Source organism: Rhagoletis zephyria, unplaced genomic scaffold (genome assembly GCF_001687245.7).
Source record: "Rhagoletis zephyria isolate East Lansing unplaced genomic scaffold, Rhagoletis_zephyria_1.1 Rzeph_scaffold_01759, whole genome shotgun sequence".
Classification (NCBI taxonomy): Eukaryota; Metazoa; Arthropoda; class Insecta; order Diptera; family Tephritidae; genus Rhagoletis; species Rhagoletis zephyria.
The window spans coordinates 93,209-107,617 of record NW_016158843.1 but is presented as its reverse complement, the minus strand read 5'-3'; the positions used below and the strand labels follow the sequence as shown (position 1 = coordinate 107,617).

Here is a 14,409-nt window from a genome sequence, read left to right as displayed (position 1 = left end):
AGCAAACGAAAATTTACAAGGCGTACTTAGCACGGTGCATAGGCAACTGCCTGAGTCAAANGGAAAAAAGCAAACGAAAATTTACAAGGCGTACTTAGCACGGTGCATAGGCAACTGCCTGAGTCAAAGGGATCGTCGGTTCGAAGCCTACTGAAAAAAGTCTGATGAGGAAATGTGGTGATTTCCGAAATAGCTATCACTTCTACCATTTTTTCAAATTATTGTTGCTTTTCCATGATAAATTTTCATTAAAAAATGGCCTCGAGCTCAATAAAAATTGTTGAATATAATTGTTATAAGGCCAAAAAATAAGAAAAAACAAAGATTTTGGTTAAATAAATCATTTATTTCAAAGAAATTTTGATTTATTATTTTTGTAAATTTCAGGAAACCGATGGAAACCTGTGATTGAAATGGTTTCGGTATCGTTCCTTTTCAGGTCAAGATAACGGTTACGGTTTCGGTTTCGGTTTTGAAAAACGAAACGGTTTTACACGGTTACGGTTTCGGTTTGGTTTTCGGTTTCATTCCTTGATTTAGACAGAGTTAAGTAAGCTGCTACAAAAAAAAAAAATTGAGGAAGATTTTTATTCGGGTTTCCTATTATTTTTATGTGTTTTTCTGCAGTGGTAAATTTTCCAGAATTAAGATATAAAATTCCATTTTCAATAAAACTAATACTTAGAATGTTTAGATTGGTTAGATAGATGGAACCCTGATTATTCGATTATAAAAATCTGGTTTAATCGGTATTCCAAAAATTAAGTTTTCAAAAAACCGCCTAATACAACTCAATAAAACCGGTTGAACCCGCCTTATATAATTTTTGAACAGAAAATTAAATTTTTTTATTTTTAATCATTCAAAGAATGCAAAGTTGAAATTTTAGTGTATCCTCCGAATAATTCTAAAAGGCACCGAGAAACTCCCGAAAAAATCTCGAAAATCAAACACGAACTCGAAAACTCCCGATAATACCAACAGCACTAGGAACTGCGAGAAAGCTCCAAGTCCCAAATAATAAAAAAAATAAACCAAAAGAACCCCTAACGGGTCTGAAACACTCTGAGAACATCTGGTTAAGTCACAAACAAAAACGAAAAAACACGAAACATTTCATTATATTCTTCTGCCCCTTATATAACGCTACAGAAGAAAGAGAATAAAAAACTTCACCAATTACCTTTCTCTTTTGCAAAGTTTGACCAGTTTTTCATTCCAAATGCCGAAGAAATTGGCCCTTCTTGGCTTTGACTATTCCAGCTTAAAAAATGTAAAGCTAAATGGTTATTTGCAACTCGTGTGGAAATTACTTTATATTCCAGTAATTATATTAATGGTTCTTCGAAAAAGCGATACGATAATTTGTCTTTTGATTTTCAATTCTAAAAATAACTTTTATTTACAGTCTCTGTTCTTAAGAGCCACGATTGGTGTCCAATTAATTCGCTCGGAATGGAGCGTCGTCAGTCGATGTGGAACCTGCGAAACCACCACTATTTGGTACTCACTAAGTTTTTCAATATTTATGCTGGACTGAGGTTTCATGTCGGTAAGCTCGTAGTGAAATATCAGCCAGTTAAGCCTTCGTAGCTTCCTACATACATATGTATGTATGTATGTGAATGTAGTATATGCTCCCCAATTAAATAGTTCAATTCTTGTCTCGCATTTCACTTCTAAAATTTCTTTCGATGAATGATGCCAGTTAAAATATCTGCCACACCGAAATCTCGTGATTAGCAGCCATCAACATTTGCTTTACATTATTTTGGTTCATTCAGTACAAAAAGTAAGTATCTACATCCTTTTTCCGTGAATTCCGAAGTACTCGGCCAATCCTTGTTGTATCCACAGCCTCTCAGGTCTTTTACGTACAAAGTGTTTGACAACTAAAAATAATAAATCCTTGTGAAAAAAACTCTAACTCTAATTTAAATTGTTTAACGAGCCAACTAAATATGCCGCGTAGTTTCTCGTGTTGATCTGTTCGCGTCCCGTGTTGCATCCAGATAAAGACTTGCGTTTCTGTGCAAGCATTAGCGTTCCTACGCAGCAAGCTGCTGTAACAGCAACCAGAAGCCGCTACGAGTAAAACCAATGACTTTTGAGTAAACATAACACATATCTCTATTCGTCATAATCGTCATCACCATCATTCTAACAATCGTCGTCATCATTATTTACATCGTTGCTTTCGCGTATCCACAATGTTGACAATGGAGGATGACAACAGCGAAACATGGATGTATTCAAAATAGATTTGGAACAGTCGCAAATCCATTCGAGTCTCGTTGAAAGCAACAACAACACGAATACAAGTAGTCAATCCCATAATCTATATACACCCGGCTCAGCCGGTGACGCAGACATCGTCGAATCGCATCACACCACCCACCAACATCAACACCAACACCAACTCCAACAACAGCACCATATCGACCAACAGAATCATCAGTCGTTTAGTGGCATTAATGGTAACGACGATTGCGACGACGAAGACGATCCACTGCCCGAAGTGAGCTTTGACGCCAATTCTGATTTCAATTTGCACTTCTTCGACACGCCTGACGATTCATCGACGCAGGGTGCATTCAGCGACGCTGGTTCGCTTGAATCCGATGCTTATGCCACTAGCTCCCCACCAACTCCGCCGTTACAATCACACTCCACCACCAAAGTAGAAGAAATAGCTGCAGATATCGCAGCTGTGGCAGTAGCGTCAAAAGCGCAATTAATCGTTGGAAATAGTACAATAACTTCTCATCCCATCGCAAATGCTAAAGTTAGCGATTCACTAAAACTATTGGCAGACGATTGTACGTCCTTTTATCAGCATCATTCATCGTCTCAAGTGCTCAACGGTAGCAACACATCACTCGCTGTCTCCACTAATTGCGGCGCTTATATTGGCTCAGCTAGCGCAACACAATCAATCACAAACGGTGGCATATCTTGCAATAGTGCCACCAGCAATTGCCCTTCGTCCACTTCCTCAACACCCGCCTCATCAGCCTCATCTGCTGCTTCCACATCTCCGATAGCAACGAGCAACGGTAGCAGCAGTGTAGCAGCTACAGTCGCACACATTATCGCACTCGGCAATGGTGGAGGTACACTGTACGCCAACAGCAGTCTCCATTCATTCTGTCAATCGCATTCGTCGTCCTCATCCGGCTGCTCTTCAAATTCTTCGGCCGGCAGCAGCTGCAGCCACAACGGCAACACCACAACTGGACAACACATTGGACGTAGTAACGGATCCACAGTATCAGCGTTGGTTGCTGAGCANACATTATCGCACTCGGCAATGGTGGAGGTACACTGTACGCCAACAGCAGTCTCCATTCATTCTGTCAATCGCATTCGTCGTCCTCATCCGGCTGCTCTTCAAATTCTTCGGCCGGCAGCAGCTGCAGCCACAACGGCAACACCACAACTGGACAACACATTGGACGTAGTAACGGATCCACAGTATCAACGTTGGTTGCTGAGCATTGTCTTGGGGACCGCCATCATTCAGCAGCAGCAGCAGCAGCAGCAACAGCAACAGCGTCAGTCTCAGCAAACGCGTGCGCCGCAGCCACCAACGCTACATTGGCTAATGTAAAATTATCACACGGTATGTCTAAAATGTCTCATTTATTCTCATTTAACGTATAATAATGAATAGAAGATGGAAGTCCTTATGTTCGAACACTTTTGTGCATTAGTCTATACCTGCACACATACATACACATATGTATCTGAAAGGCATGTTTGAAATACTTTCGTATATTCGGCTTAACGTTGTGGCTCAAATGTTAAAGCTGCAACGCAATAGGGGTATTCTCGAAGCCTTGCAAAGCACGGTGCACGGATTGCATGGTAAAAACCGGTTGTGCTTTGTGACAGCTTTGCAAGCCGTGCAATCCGTACACCGTGCAAGGGCTTTGCAAGACTTCGAGAATACCCCTAATCTGTTATATCGAATACTATAGAATTGTGCTGATCATTTTGAGGTTCTTACTCAGATATTTATTTAAATCGAGCCAGTCACCGCATTTACCTAACTAGCGCCTCGTTATTTGGGCAAAAAATAAAAATTGTATGGACATGACGATTTTTTGACAGTTCTTTTGTGCTTTACGCGCCAGGCTAGGGACGCAGTTAGCCGACAGCTTGGAGATCTGTCTCCGTTGTTTTTATTCTTAAAGCCTATAAGCCTTCACATACAAACTCAAAGGCTCTCAAACATATTAGCCTCTCTTCGTTTGTGCTTAAAACCCTAGAAAGGATAGTTAGTAACTACCTATCTTCCACCATTGATAGTCGACTACTGTATAACAATCAACATGCCTATCTGAAAGACAAGTTAACGCAGACGACGCTGCATATCCTGGCCAGTTTTGATGAAACCTTCAGTTAAAAGGACTATTGTCTTGTAGCCTTTCTAGACATTGAGGCAGCTTTAAACAGTATAAATTCAGCGGCCATAATACAGGCTTTGACGGGACTAGAGATGGACAATTCTCTGTTGGAGTTTATAAGGCAAATGCTCTTGTGCAAGGTGATCACGGCAAACGTCGGCGAAAACTCGCCTTCAAGATAGGTGACAGCGTGGCGTGCTCTCGCCACTCATTTGGAACTTAAGCATGAACTCTCTTTTGCGAGAGACGAAGTAGGGAAGCGCCAAGGTCGTTGCTTATGCGGATGACGTAGCCATCGCATATAGGGCAAGTTCCCGCAAACTCTTCGCGAATTGATGCAGTTTACACTTCGCGATGTATCAACATGCCTCTGCATCAATTCGGAGAAAGTCGAACTTGTTCTCTTTACGAGAAGATACACCACCCTAATGACTCATCTGAACTAAACGGCCGACTTTTAAGCTTTACGAATAAAGCAAAATTCTGAGCTGGAAGGAGAGCATAGTTATATGAAGAGTCAGTAGCCTTATATTCGTGCAAGAGGGCCATCGGTAAGAAATGGGGGTTGAGTCCGAGTATATTCCGCTGGATCTACACAGCGGTGGTTAGACCGATTCTCCTTTATGGAATGGTAGTAAAGTGGCCGGCCTTGACCATGGCCTCAAATCTTAATATACCCAGCAAAGTACTGGGGATTAGTATGATCAGCATTAGCGGAACAATCCGGACAACGCAAAATTATGCTTTAAATGTCTTCTTGGATTTTCTGCCACTAGATCTAGTGGGTCATCAGATCGCATCTCTTGCTGCACTCCAGTTAAGAGAGACAGGGCAATGGGAATCGGGATTTCTGGATCACTCCTGAATTCTGGAGAAATATAGCTTTCTTCTGGTCTATACAGATGGTTGTGTTAAAATTCTGGTTTGGGATAGAAACTTCGTCAATAAAGTCTCAAGCGAGGAGAAACGGGCCGAAAACTACTACACTTCACCCGGTAGTATAGTAATTTTCACAGATGGTTCAAACCTGTTCGGTGGAGTGGGAGGGGGTTTTTCTCCCGCAGCCCTGCCCTGAGCCATTTATTTCGATTACCGAACTACTGTAGGTTCTTCCAGGCTAAGGTCTCAGCTATAATGGAGGTGATAAACGCCCTTCGTACTGATTTAAAAGGTAAAGAGGAACTTGCGACGAGGGGTACGACCAAGCAGATTCTTCCGGGCAAAGAACGCATTGGTATGCCCTTCGCCTCTTGCAAGCTGCTTTTAAGAAAATGTATCTATGCTCCCGCGAGCGAGATTTGGATTTAATTTGGAGGCAAACTTGGCCAAGGTGGGATCGAAAAATTTCTCGAAGCGTATATTCTCCAAAGAGAGAGGATATAAATATCTCACATATTTATTTGGTGCTCTAACCGGCCACTGCCTTATAGGTAAACCCTCAGAACGGCTCGGAGTGCTTTACCGTAGATTCTGCAGAGTTGCAAGAACTATGAGGAGGAGAAGACAGTTCTCCACCTTCTATTTAGAAGCAGATGGCGCTTTCTGGGGTCTCCTTTCTTTAGTGACATTGACCAATTGGGAGATTTAAACCCTAGGTGTCTGACGAGTTTCGTCAAGGATTCAAAATAGTTTAGCAAGGGCGAATGAGCACTATTAGTCGTGGTATTACAACGGGTCTTCAACTCGTTGCCTATGTGTGTCCCTGCGTAGCAGTGATAGACACATCTACCTACCTACCTACGTAGCCTGTGATAATCCTTAGTTTCTGTTTATGGAGGTAAATTAGAAGCGTCCTGCCGACCCTTCTTTAGCTTTTGGCTTGTCAAAGTTCTGCATTGTTTCACCAGTTTTGTTTCCTCATTCTTTCTATCCAGGGCTATTCTCTGATCATGTTTGGACTTACTACAAGGAATTCCTCATGGCCTTTGAGAGTTTAGACCACTGACATTCCGCTGCCTCGCTTCCCTTCTATTCTCTCCTCTCTATCCCTCTTTACGGTAATTTCTACTTATGTTAAGTTTTAGAGCTGTCAAACTATCGATAGTCGAGTCCATCGATGTTTTACGATAGTCTTAAGGGTGACTATCGATACTATCGATAGTATCGACCCATTTCATGTGTTTTTCTAAATCCATTTATTTTTCGTTATCTTGATTTTATAAATTTTTTTTATTTTAGCGGCTCACGGTTTGCATTTTAGTATCGAGAAATATTGCTAGAAATTCATTCGCCGTGTAAACAGTCAAAACGCGATTTCAGAAATTTTCCATGCAATTCGCCTTTCGGAAATAAACAAATTTCTTTCGAAAGACACTTTGCATGCAAGGTGCGACTGCTCATGCAATTGCTTTCTGCAATTTCTCAATTTGACAGTCTAGGTGCGTTCAAAAATGCATCAAGCCAAAGCATCAGTATCTTTTATTTCTGAACTATAATTGATGGAAATGTCTTATTTACGCAACTAAGTTCCAATTCGGCTTATAACCGTGGTTGCGCATATTTGACATTTTTATCAATTATAGTATAGATAAAAGAGACTGGTGCTTTGGCTTGATGCATTTCTGAACGCAGCCTCTTTTGAAATATACTGCATTGCCCGGTCTGACACGCTCTTAAGATGGCAATGTAACCTCTGCTATTTCCACGCTTAAAATAAAAAATGGCGCTTTTAGAAATAATACTATGAACCAACTAAACAGATCACCCAGCACGGCAACCGCGTATTTACAATTGCATTTGAGAAAAAAAAGGTTGATAACGTCATTTTTTAATCGGTTGTTTCATTCACACACATGGTTTCATTCCGTTTCATTCATATGGCGGCGCACACCGTCCTGGGTAATCTTTATTCGTTCGTTCATGAAATAATGCTGCCAATTTTTGTTCTCTTTGAACCAATAAACGATAGTGGCGATAGTACTAAAACTATCGATAGTTATTTCAAGTGACCAGACTATCGATACTATCGATAGTATCGTCGATAGTTTGACAGCTCTATTAAGTATGTACCCAGACTAACAATCCACAGTGTTTCGAATATATGGAGGCAGGTGGAAATAATAGTTAACCTGCACCGATTTCGCTGAAACTTGACATGTGCTCTAATTTTACTTAGGAATAGGAAATTGTGAAATTTGGTAAAGATGGGATAATTGCCACGCCGTCCACTTTTGTGGGCGGGAAACATTAAATTTCATCCGAATTCGATGAATCTTAGTGTACTCTTAGAAAACCCTAATATAAAATATGGGGAAGATTGGATTACTATAACGTCGACAACTCGTAAAAAATGTAGGCCCAGTAAATAAATGTGATGGAATTTTGGTTAATTTTTGTTTCTTGCTTTCCATTCTCAGAAAGCAAAGGTTTTACTTAAAACATTCATAGGTGTAAATATTTTATTTTCTCCCAATGTTTGGTGTGATTTTTCCACTGTTCGAAAAATTCTTTTCGCGAAATTACGCAAAAAGAAGCTGAAAATCGAAAATTAAGAAATTCGAAAATTAAGAAAAACGAAAATTTCATATATGTATTTGCAAAATCGCGTGAAGGATCCAATTATATATTCGAAAACTACATAAAATTCTCTAAAACATCCGTCTAATTTTAACAAACCGGTACTCACACTTTTTTTTTACTTATAATCTGTAGCATCTACATTTCAAAGTCAATTTTTTAATCAGAAAAATAGGAAAATACCAAATCCTTATCCTTACTTCCTTACTTCCTTACTAATATTATAAATCCGAAAGTGAGTTTGTTTGTTTGCTACGCTTTCACGCCTTAATAACTCAACCGATCATCATGAAATTTTGTATACTGCTGTCATTTAGCCCAACTTAAAATATAGGATAAATTTAATCTCGATTAGACAAGGGGGCGTGGTACCGCCCATACAAACGGAATTTTTCATACTGCATTTCTCAGGAAATATTTTTGATAGGTTACTGGAACTTGGTATGGCGATATATAAAACCATTATCTACTCATAGATGAGGGCTGCCACCTTTTAAAAAACTTAAATTTAACTCAATTAAGGGAGTTATTTATTTGAAAATTATATTAAACAATGGACGTCAACAGGCTTAAAGAAGCTGTAGCTCGATTATATTTTGAAAAGGGTTGCCACCTGTTTGAAAAGTCAAATATAAATTGGTTATACGTAACCTATCTGAAGAATTAAAATATGGTTGCCTAACGAAATATTGCCAAGAAACCTTTGGTTTGAAAGTTTTGAATAACTTTTAAGTCTTTCACAAAAGTTGCCACATTTTTAAAAATTATATTCAATTATTTTAAATTAAATATTATTGTATAAGGCGCGCAATGGTTCTGGCGGTTGATTTATCGCTAGTGATTTGAAATTTACCACTGCACAACTCAACCCTGGTGTCTCCGAGCTTTAACACATAATAATACTGGCAAATCACGTTCCTTGAGCCAATCGTAACACACAAGAGTTCGATATACTCAATGGCGCAACAGGTCGATTTAATCTGATATTCACGGCACGTTTTCTAACTTGGCGATTATTCGTAATGATTCCAGCGCCATCTGGCAGCCCTTTTTGGCAATAGTATTGTCTTTACCGTTACCAATAAATATTTTGAATATTGGCCAAAGTGGATCATGAATAAGATTTTGAGTAGTAACTTTACTTCAGCGCCAACTGGCGGGTGAAATTTTGAAACTACACTATCCAGAGAGCCACTCAAATGTACACAAAAAAACTTCGTTAAAATCGGTCCGGGCATTTAGAAGGATTTTACTCACAAACACACAGATAGAAGAATTATATATATACGTTTTTACGGCGCCATGCCCTCTTTTCAAATAGCCCATTTTCCTGCATGAGTATAGGATTGATTTCATGTATTGCCGTACTAAGTTCCAGTATTCTACCATGAACACTTCCAGAGATATGCAGTATGAAAAATCGGTTTGTATGGGAAGTGCCACGCCCCCTTCGTATATCGAAATTTTTTTTAGCCTATAACTATCCTTTGGACGTCTCAAGCAGGTGTCCGAAATTTCAAATAAATCGGTTCGGCTGTTCTCGAGCTTTGCGAACACATAAAAAACGGCTTTCAAAATATATATTGTTGTAGAAGATTGGTATGAATCTAAATGGTTTTAAATGTTAATCACAATATGAGTGTCAGACGAAAGAGGTTTAAAGAGGTTGCCAACTGTTTAAAAGTTGAAATTCAAACTATTCAATAATTTAAATTAATTATTACAACATGGGTGTCAATCGAAATGTNCTAGTGATTTGAAATTTACCACTGCACAACTCAACCCTGGTGTCTCCGAGTGAAGCTTTAACACATAATAATACTGGCAAATCACGTTCCTTGAGCCAATCGTAACACACAAGAGTTCGATATACTCAATGGCGCAACAGGTCGATTTAATCTGATATTCACGGCACGTTTTCTAACTTGGCGATTATTCGTAATGATTCCAGCGCCATCTGGCAGCCCTTTTTGGCAATAGTATTGTCTTTACCGTTACCAATAAATATTTTGAATATTGGCCAAAGTGGATCATGAATAAGATTTTGAGTAGTAACTTTACTTCAGCGCCAACTGGCGGGTGAAATTTTGAAACTACACTATCCAGAGAGCCACTCAAATGTACACAAAAAAACTTCGTTAAAATCGGTCCGGGCATTTAGAAGGATTTTACTCACAAACACACAGATAGAAGAATTATATATATACGTTTTTACGGCGCCATGCCCTCTTTTCAAATAGCCCATTTTCCTGCATGAGTATAGGATTGATTTCATGTATTGCCGTACTAAGTTCCAGTATTCTACCATGAACACTTCCAGAGATATGCAGTATGAAAAATCGGTTTGTATGGGAAGTGCCACGCCCCCTTCGTATATCGAAATTTTTTTTAGCCTATAACTATCCTTTGGACGTCTCAAGCAGGTGTCCGAAATTTCAAATAAATCGGTTCGGCTGTTCTCGAGCTTTGCGAACACATAAAAAACGGCTTTCAAAATATATATTGTTGTAGAAGATTGGTATGAATCTAAATGGTTTTAAATGTTAATCACAATATGAGTGTCAGACGAAAGAGGTTTAAAGAGGTTGCCAACTGTTTAAAAGTTGAAATTCAAACTATTCAATAATTTAAATTAATTATTACAATATGGGTGTCAATCGAAATGGTCTTGAAAGGGCTTCATTTCAAAACTACATGTAAGAGGTATCCATCTGTTTAAAATCTCAAATTGAGTTCATGGGATAAGTTAATTGAAAAAGTATGCAAGTGAGAAGTTTAAGAAAGTTTTAGTTTGAAAATATTTTGAAGATGGTTTAAAAAATTTTAAACCTCCTCTTTTTTAATTGAGTTTTCTTGAAATAAATTTTACTCAATGCAGCACGTAGAAATTTCATACACTCACGATAAATGCCTTCATTTGAATATTCCACGACTCAAAGAATTGATTACAGTTGATAAAGAAACACTCGCTTTAATGGTTTCAGCGCCAAAGGTAACCAGAGTGATTATTTTTTTGAGTAGTTTTTTGGAAATGTACCGTTCGAGAGGAGGGGGAGGAAGTAAATGATCTGAAATTTTGTATTTATGACTTTTACTTTTCGCTCTCTAAGCCCAACTGTTTTTTTTTTGTCAACTTTTTTCCACCTGCCTCCATATAGTCGAAACACTGTGCGATCTATGCATATCTTCGCTTGAAACGGTATACAATTTTAGCATATTTCCCATAGGCAGGGGCAGGTAGTCTTATTCTGGGCCAGGACGCTGTTTTAAATTTCCCCTTGAAGAAATCATATTTACATCATCTCCAGCGGCTTGCAGATGTGATAGCTCGAGCTTGAGAATTACCTCCACAGCTGTTCCAAATAGAGTCCGACCGATTAATCGGCATCGGTCAAAAATTGGGAATCGGTCGGATTCTAGTTCCAAATCGCCAAAAAACATATAGGCTAAAAAATATAAAGGCCAATCTGGAGCACAGAACACGCCTAAAGTAATTATTTTGCTTGTCCGTCGGCTAATAAAATCCATACATATGTATGTATATATTTTTGATAGAAAACCCCTTCATGTATTATATTATTTATGTTTGTAAATAGCTATGCGACTTTCTCCATACGCCTAGTTATGGGTTTAAAATAATTGAAAGCAGGCTGATTGGAACAGCTGACGCTGTCAAAGTGTCAGAATAAACTCAACATTGGTATACTTGTTGAACCAATGAAATTCTTGTGGGGCATGTCGTGAACTGACTAACCAAGAAAATACATATTAAGTGTAGGTACATATATGTTATGCCGGAAGCCACATGTTCTAATTGGGTAGGGGGAAGCACGGCTTAAGTGTAAGTAATTTGTAGTAAAATAAATCTCTAAGTGGCAATAAAACCCTACAACCAGTACTGCAAGCAAGAAAAACAAGAAAAGATTTATAAACCTATTTATGAGTGCATGTACATATGTACTTATTTAGCATGCAACATCTTGCATGCTGGTTATGGTTGTCGTTCAACATGAGTTCATTAGTGGACCGCAGTTTGGTGCACTTGAAAGTAAATAAGTGAAACGCTATTGGGCCTGCTGCTGCATGCCACAATCGCATATTGGCTAAAGCTTCATCTATTGCATGCGAGCAATTGTTGCAAATGTGCAACAAAACTCGTGCGATAATATGCCCCACACACCAACAAAAGTCGGCGTGTAGTTAAGTTGCAGCCATAGAAACGTACATACGACAAAATGTATGTATGTAACGAGTACTCATATTCATTTATTTTGTAGCTCAGCAACGATAATAGGAAGCGGAAACATTTTCGCGGCAGCCAAACTCCCAACAAACAATTGATTGGCAACCCGACTTTAACACCACTTCCCATTTGCTACTGGTCAATTTCTTATGAAGGTTCTAGGTTGAATTTTCTAAATAAAAGGTAGTGGGGACAAGTACGGGTATATAACATGAATAAGTAATACACATACATATGTATGTACGTACGTATGTATGTATGCAATGTAGCCTAGTAAATTTAGATCAAATTAGTACGAAGAAAAAAATGTAGTTCGGAACTTTTGACGTAGTTTACTTCTACTTGACACATCGATTTACAGTCTTGCCCCTAAATTTGATATGGAAACATTCTGCCATCTACGATTTTAGGGTTTTTGAGTTTTTTTTTGCGATTTGCAAGCTTATTTTGCATTCTTCGCAAAAAAGATTACATACAAATTTGTAGAGAATTTAATTTTCCAAATTTTTAATATTAGCGAAAAATGTGGAAATTGGTGAATTGTTGAAAAGTGGCAAAAATCGTGACAATTCACCAATTTTTCGCACTTTTTGATAATTATTTACAACAAAAAATGTTTTTTTTTAATCGTTATTATAAAAATGTTAAACATTAAATTCTCTAAAAATTTGTATTCAAAATTTGTTTCAAAAAGAAATACATAAGTCTAAATTTACTAGGCTAATGTGTAATCAGCAAAATCTGGCATTTAACTAGATGTTGTGTGTTGTCAGTCGTACGTGCTATTATTTATATATTTGGTGATTTTTGCGGATCAAAATAAACGATAGCCAGTGTTGGAATCCATATCGCAAGAAAATGCATAAGTCATAGCGAAGCAACGAGAAAGCAACCTGGCGAAAAATGTCCAGGTGAGCACTTTGAAGTTGTACACAGGTGGCTTTGCAAACCCAGAACGCCTTGGGATAGGAATCTCTGACCCTAGAATGCGGCCATCTGTGCCTGTAGGAAAACTGCCCAGTATTTTCAAAGCAGAAGTTACGCTTTAAGTCTGTGTGCAGGAAGTAATTTAAGTCGAAATTACCGTAAAGAGAGGGGGCCACTCAAGCCCCTCTTATTATTTAGAAGTTAAAACCTCTTTAGTCCTTGAGTGTTCTTAACGTCTTTCCTAAACGCAAAGATGTCTGGCCCTTTTGGCTACTGGAAGGCAAGAGAATAGTGGGGAACGAGGTAGTGAACAGCTTAGCCGGGATGTCAGTGTCCTCAATTGCCACAGAGCGTGAGGCATTCTTTGTAATCCCTAAAGAGAAATCAAGGATTATTTTGCAAAACGCCAGTTAGCATTGCCAAAACGCCTCCCAGGCTGTAGTTTTCTTATGCTCAACGTCAGATTTCCATGAAAGTTTGGTATCCAGAACTACTTCTACATATCTAGATACTTTACTTGGGTAAGAAATCTGAATAAGTGCGATGATAATTAAATCATCCAACCTTCTCCTTCTAGTGAATAGCGCAACACTATATTTAGTTGGTTTAGCAGGTTTAGCCTATTCTCACTGCAGCAAATAGCTGTCATATTCAGTGTTATTTGCGCTTTCTTGCAAACTGCTGAGAGAGAAAGGCATATAATGGGGCAGGCACAATAAAGAACCAGTACAGGTAAATACCAACACACTATCCTGAAGCTAGCTCCTCACGTGAAATATTTATTGACCTCATCCTGCCTGAATCCTAAGGACCCAATAATAATTCTTTCTTACTAATGGCATTGCTAATTATGGAAAACAGATTTTGAAGAGCCATCTCAAAAGATTTCCTTATCTGATAGGCATTTTTATGCAAAGCCAAAACCAATTTCTCAAAATATTTCAGAATGAAGGACATTATACGAATCGGCCTGAAGTTCTTAAGGCTAGTACATGGCCCTTATGAACTTTTGACATAAAAGGGACGTGGTATGTAAGCTAGTGCAAGCGACGCAGTAATTATCTTTTCCAAAACCGCCAATACAATCTCAGCACCTTTATGGAGTAAGTAGAATAGGAAGAATGCGATCCAAATCGGGCGATTCGAAGCTGCCAAAGAATTCAGTAGCAAATCTAATAAAACTAGTGTTCGCGCAGCGGTTGTAATTCAGCCTTTAAAATTACGGGTGCTGAGGTGGGCTGATGAGATGAGTTGAATTAATTGAAGTGAAATACTTTGAACAACACAACACAACACAACACAACACAACACAAC

The 14,409-nt window shown here is 38.7% G+C and overlaps 1 protein-coding gene across 1 annotated transcript in view; it reads left to right on the top strand.

The window, feature by feature from the left end:
• The first annotated feature begins 1,633 nt into the window (after window positions 1-1,633).
• Window positions 1,634-14,409, top strand: part of LOC108365055 (ecdysone-induced protein 78C-like) — a 50,031-nt gene continuing 37,255 nt past the window's right edge. The window contains exons 1-3 of the mRNA XM_017618993.1: window positions 1,634-1,792; window positions 1,858-3,113; window positions 3,320-3,622. Of these exons, the coding sequence (XP_017474482.1) occupies window positions 2,243-3,113; window positions 3,320-3,622 (1,174 nt within the window). The 5' untranslated portion in view covers window positions 1,634-1,792; window positions 1,858-2,242. The remainder of the gene's footprint in view (window positions 1,793-1,857; window positions 3,114-3,319; window positions 3,623-14,409) is intronic.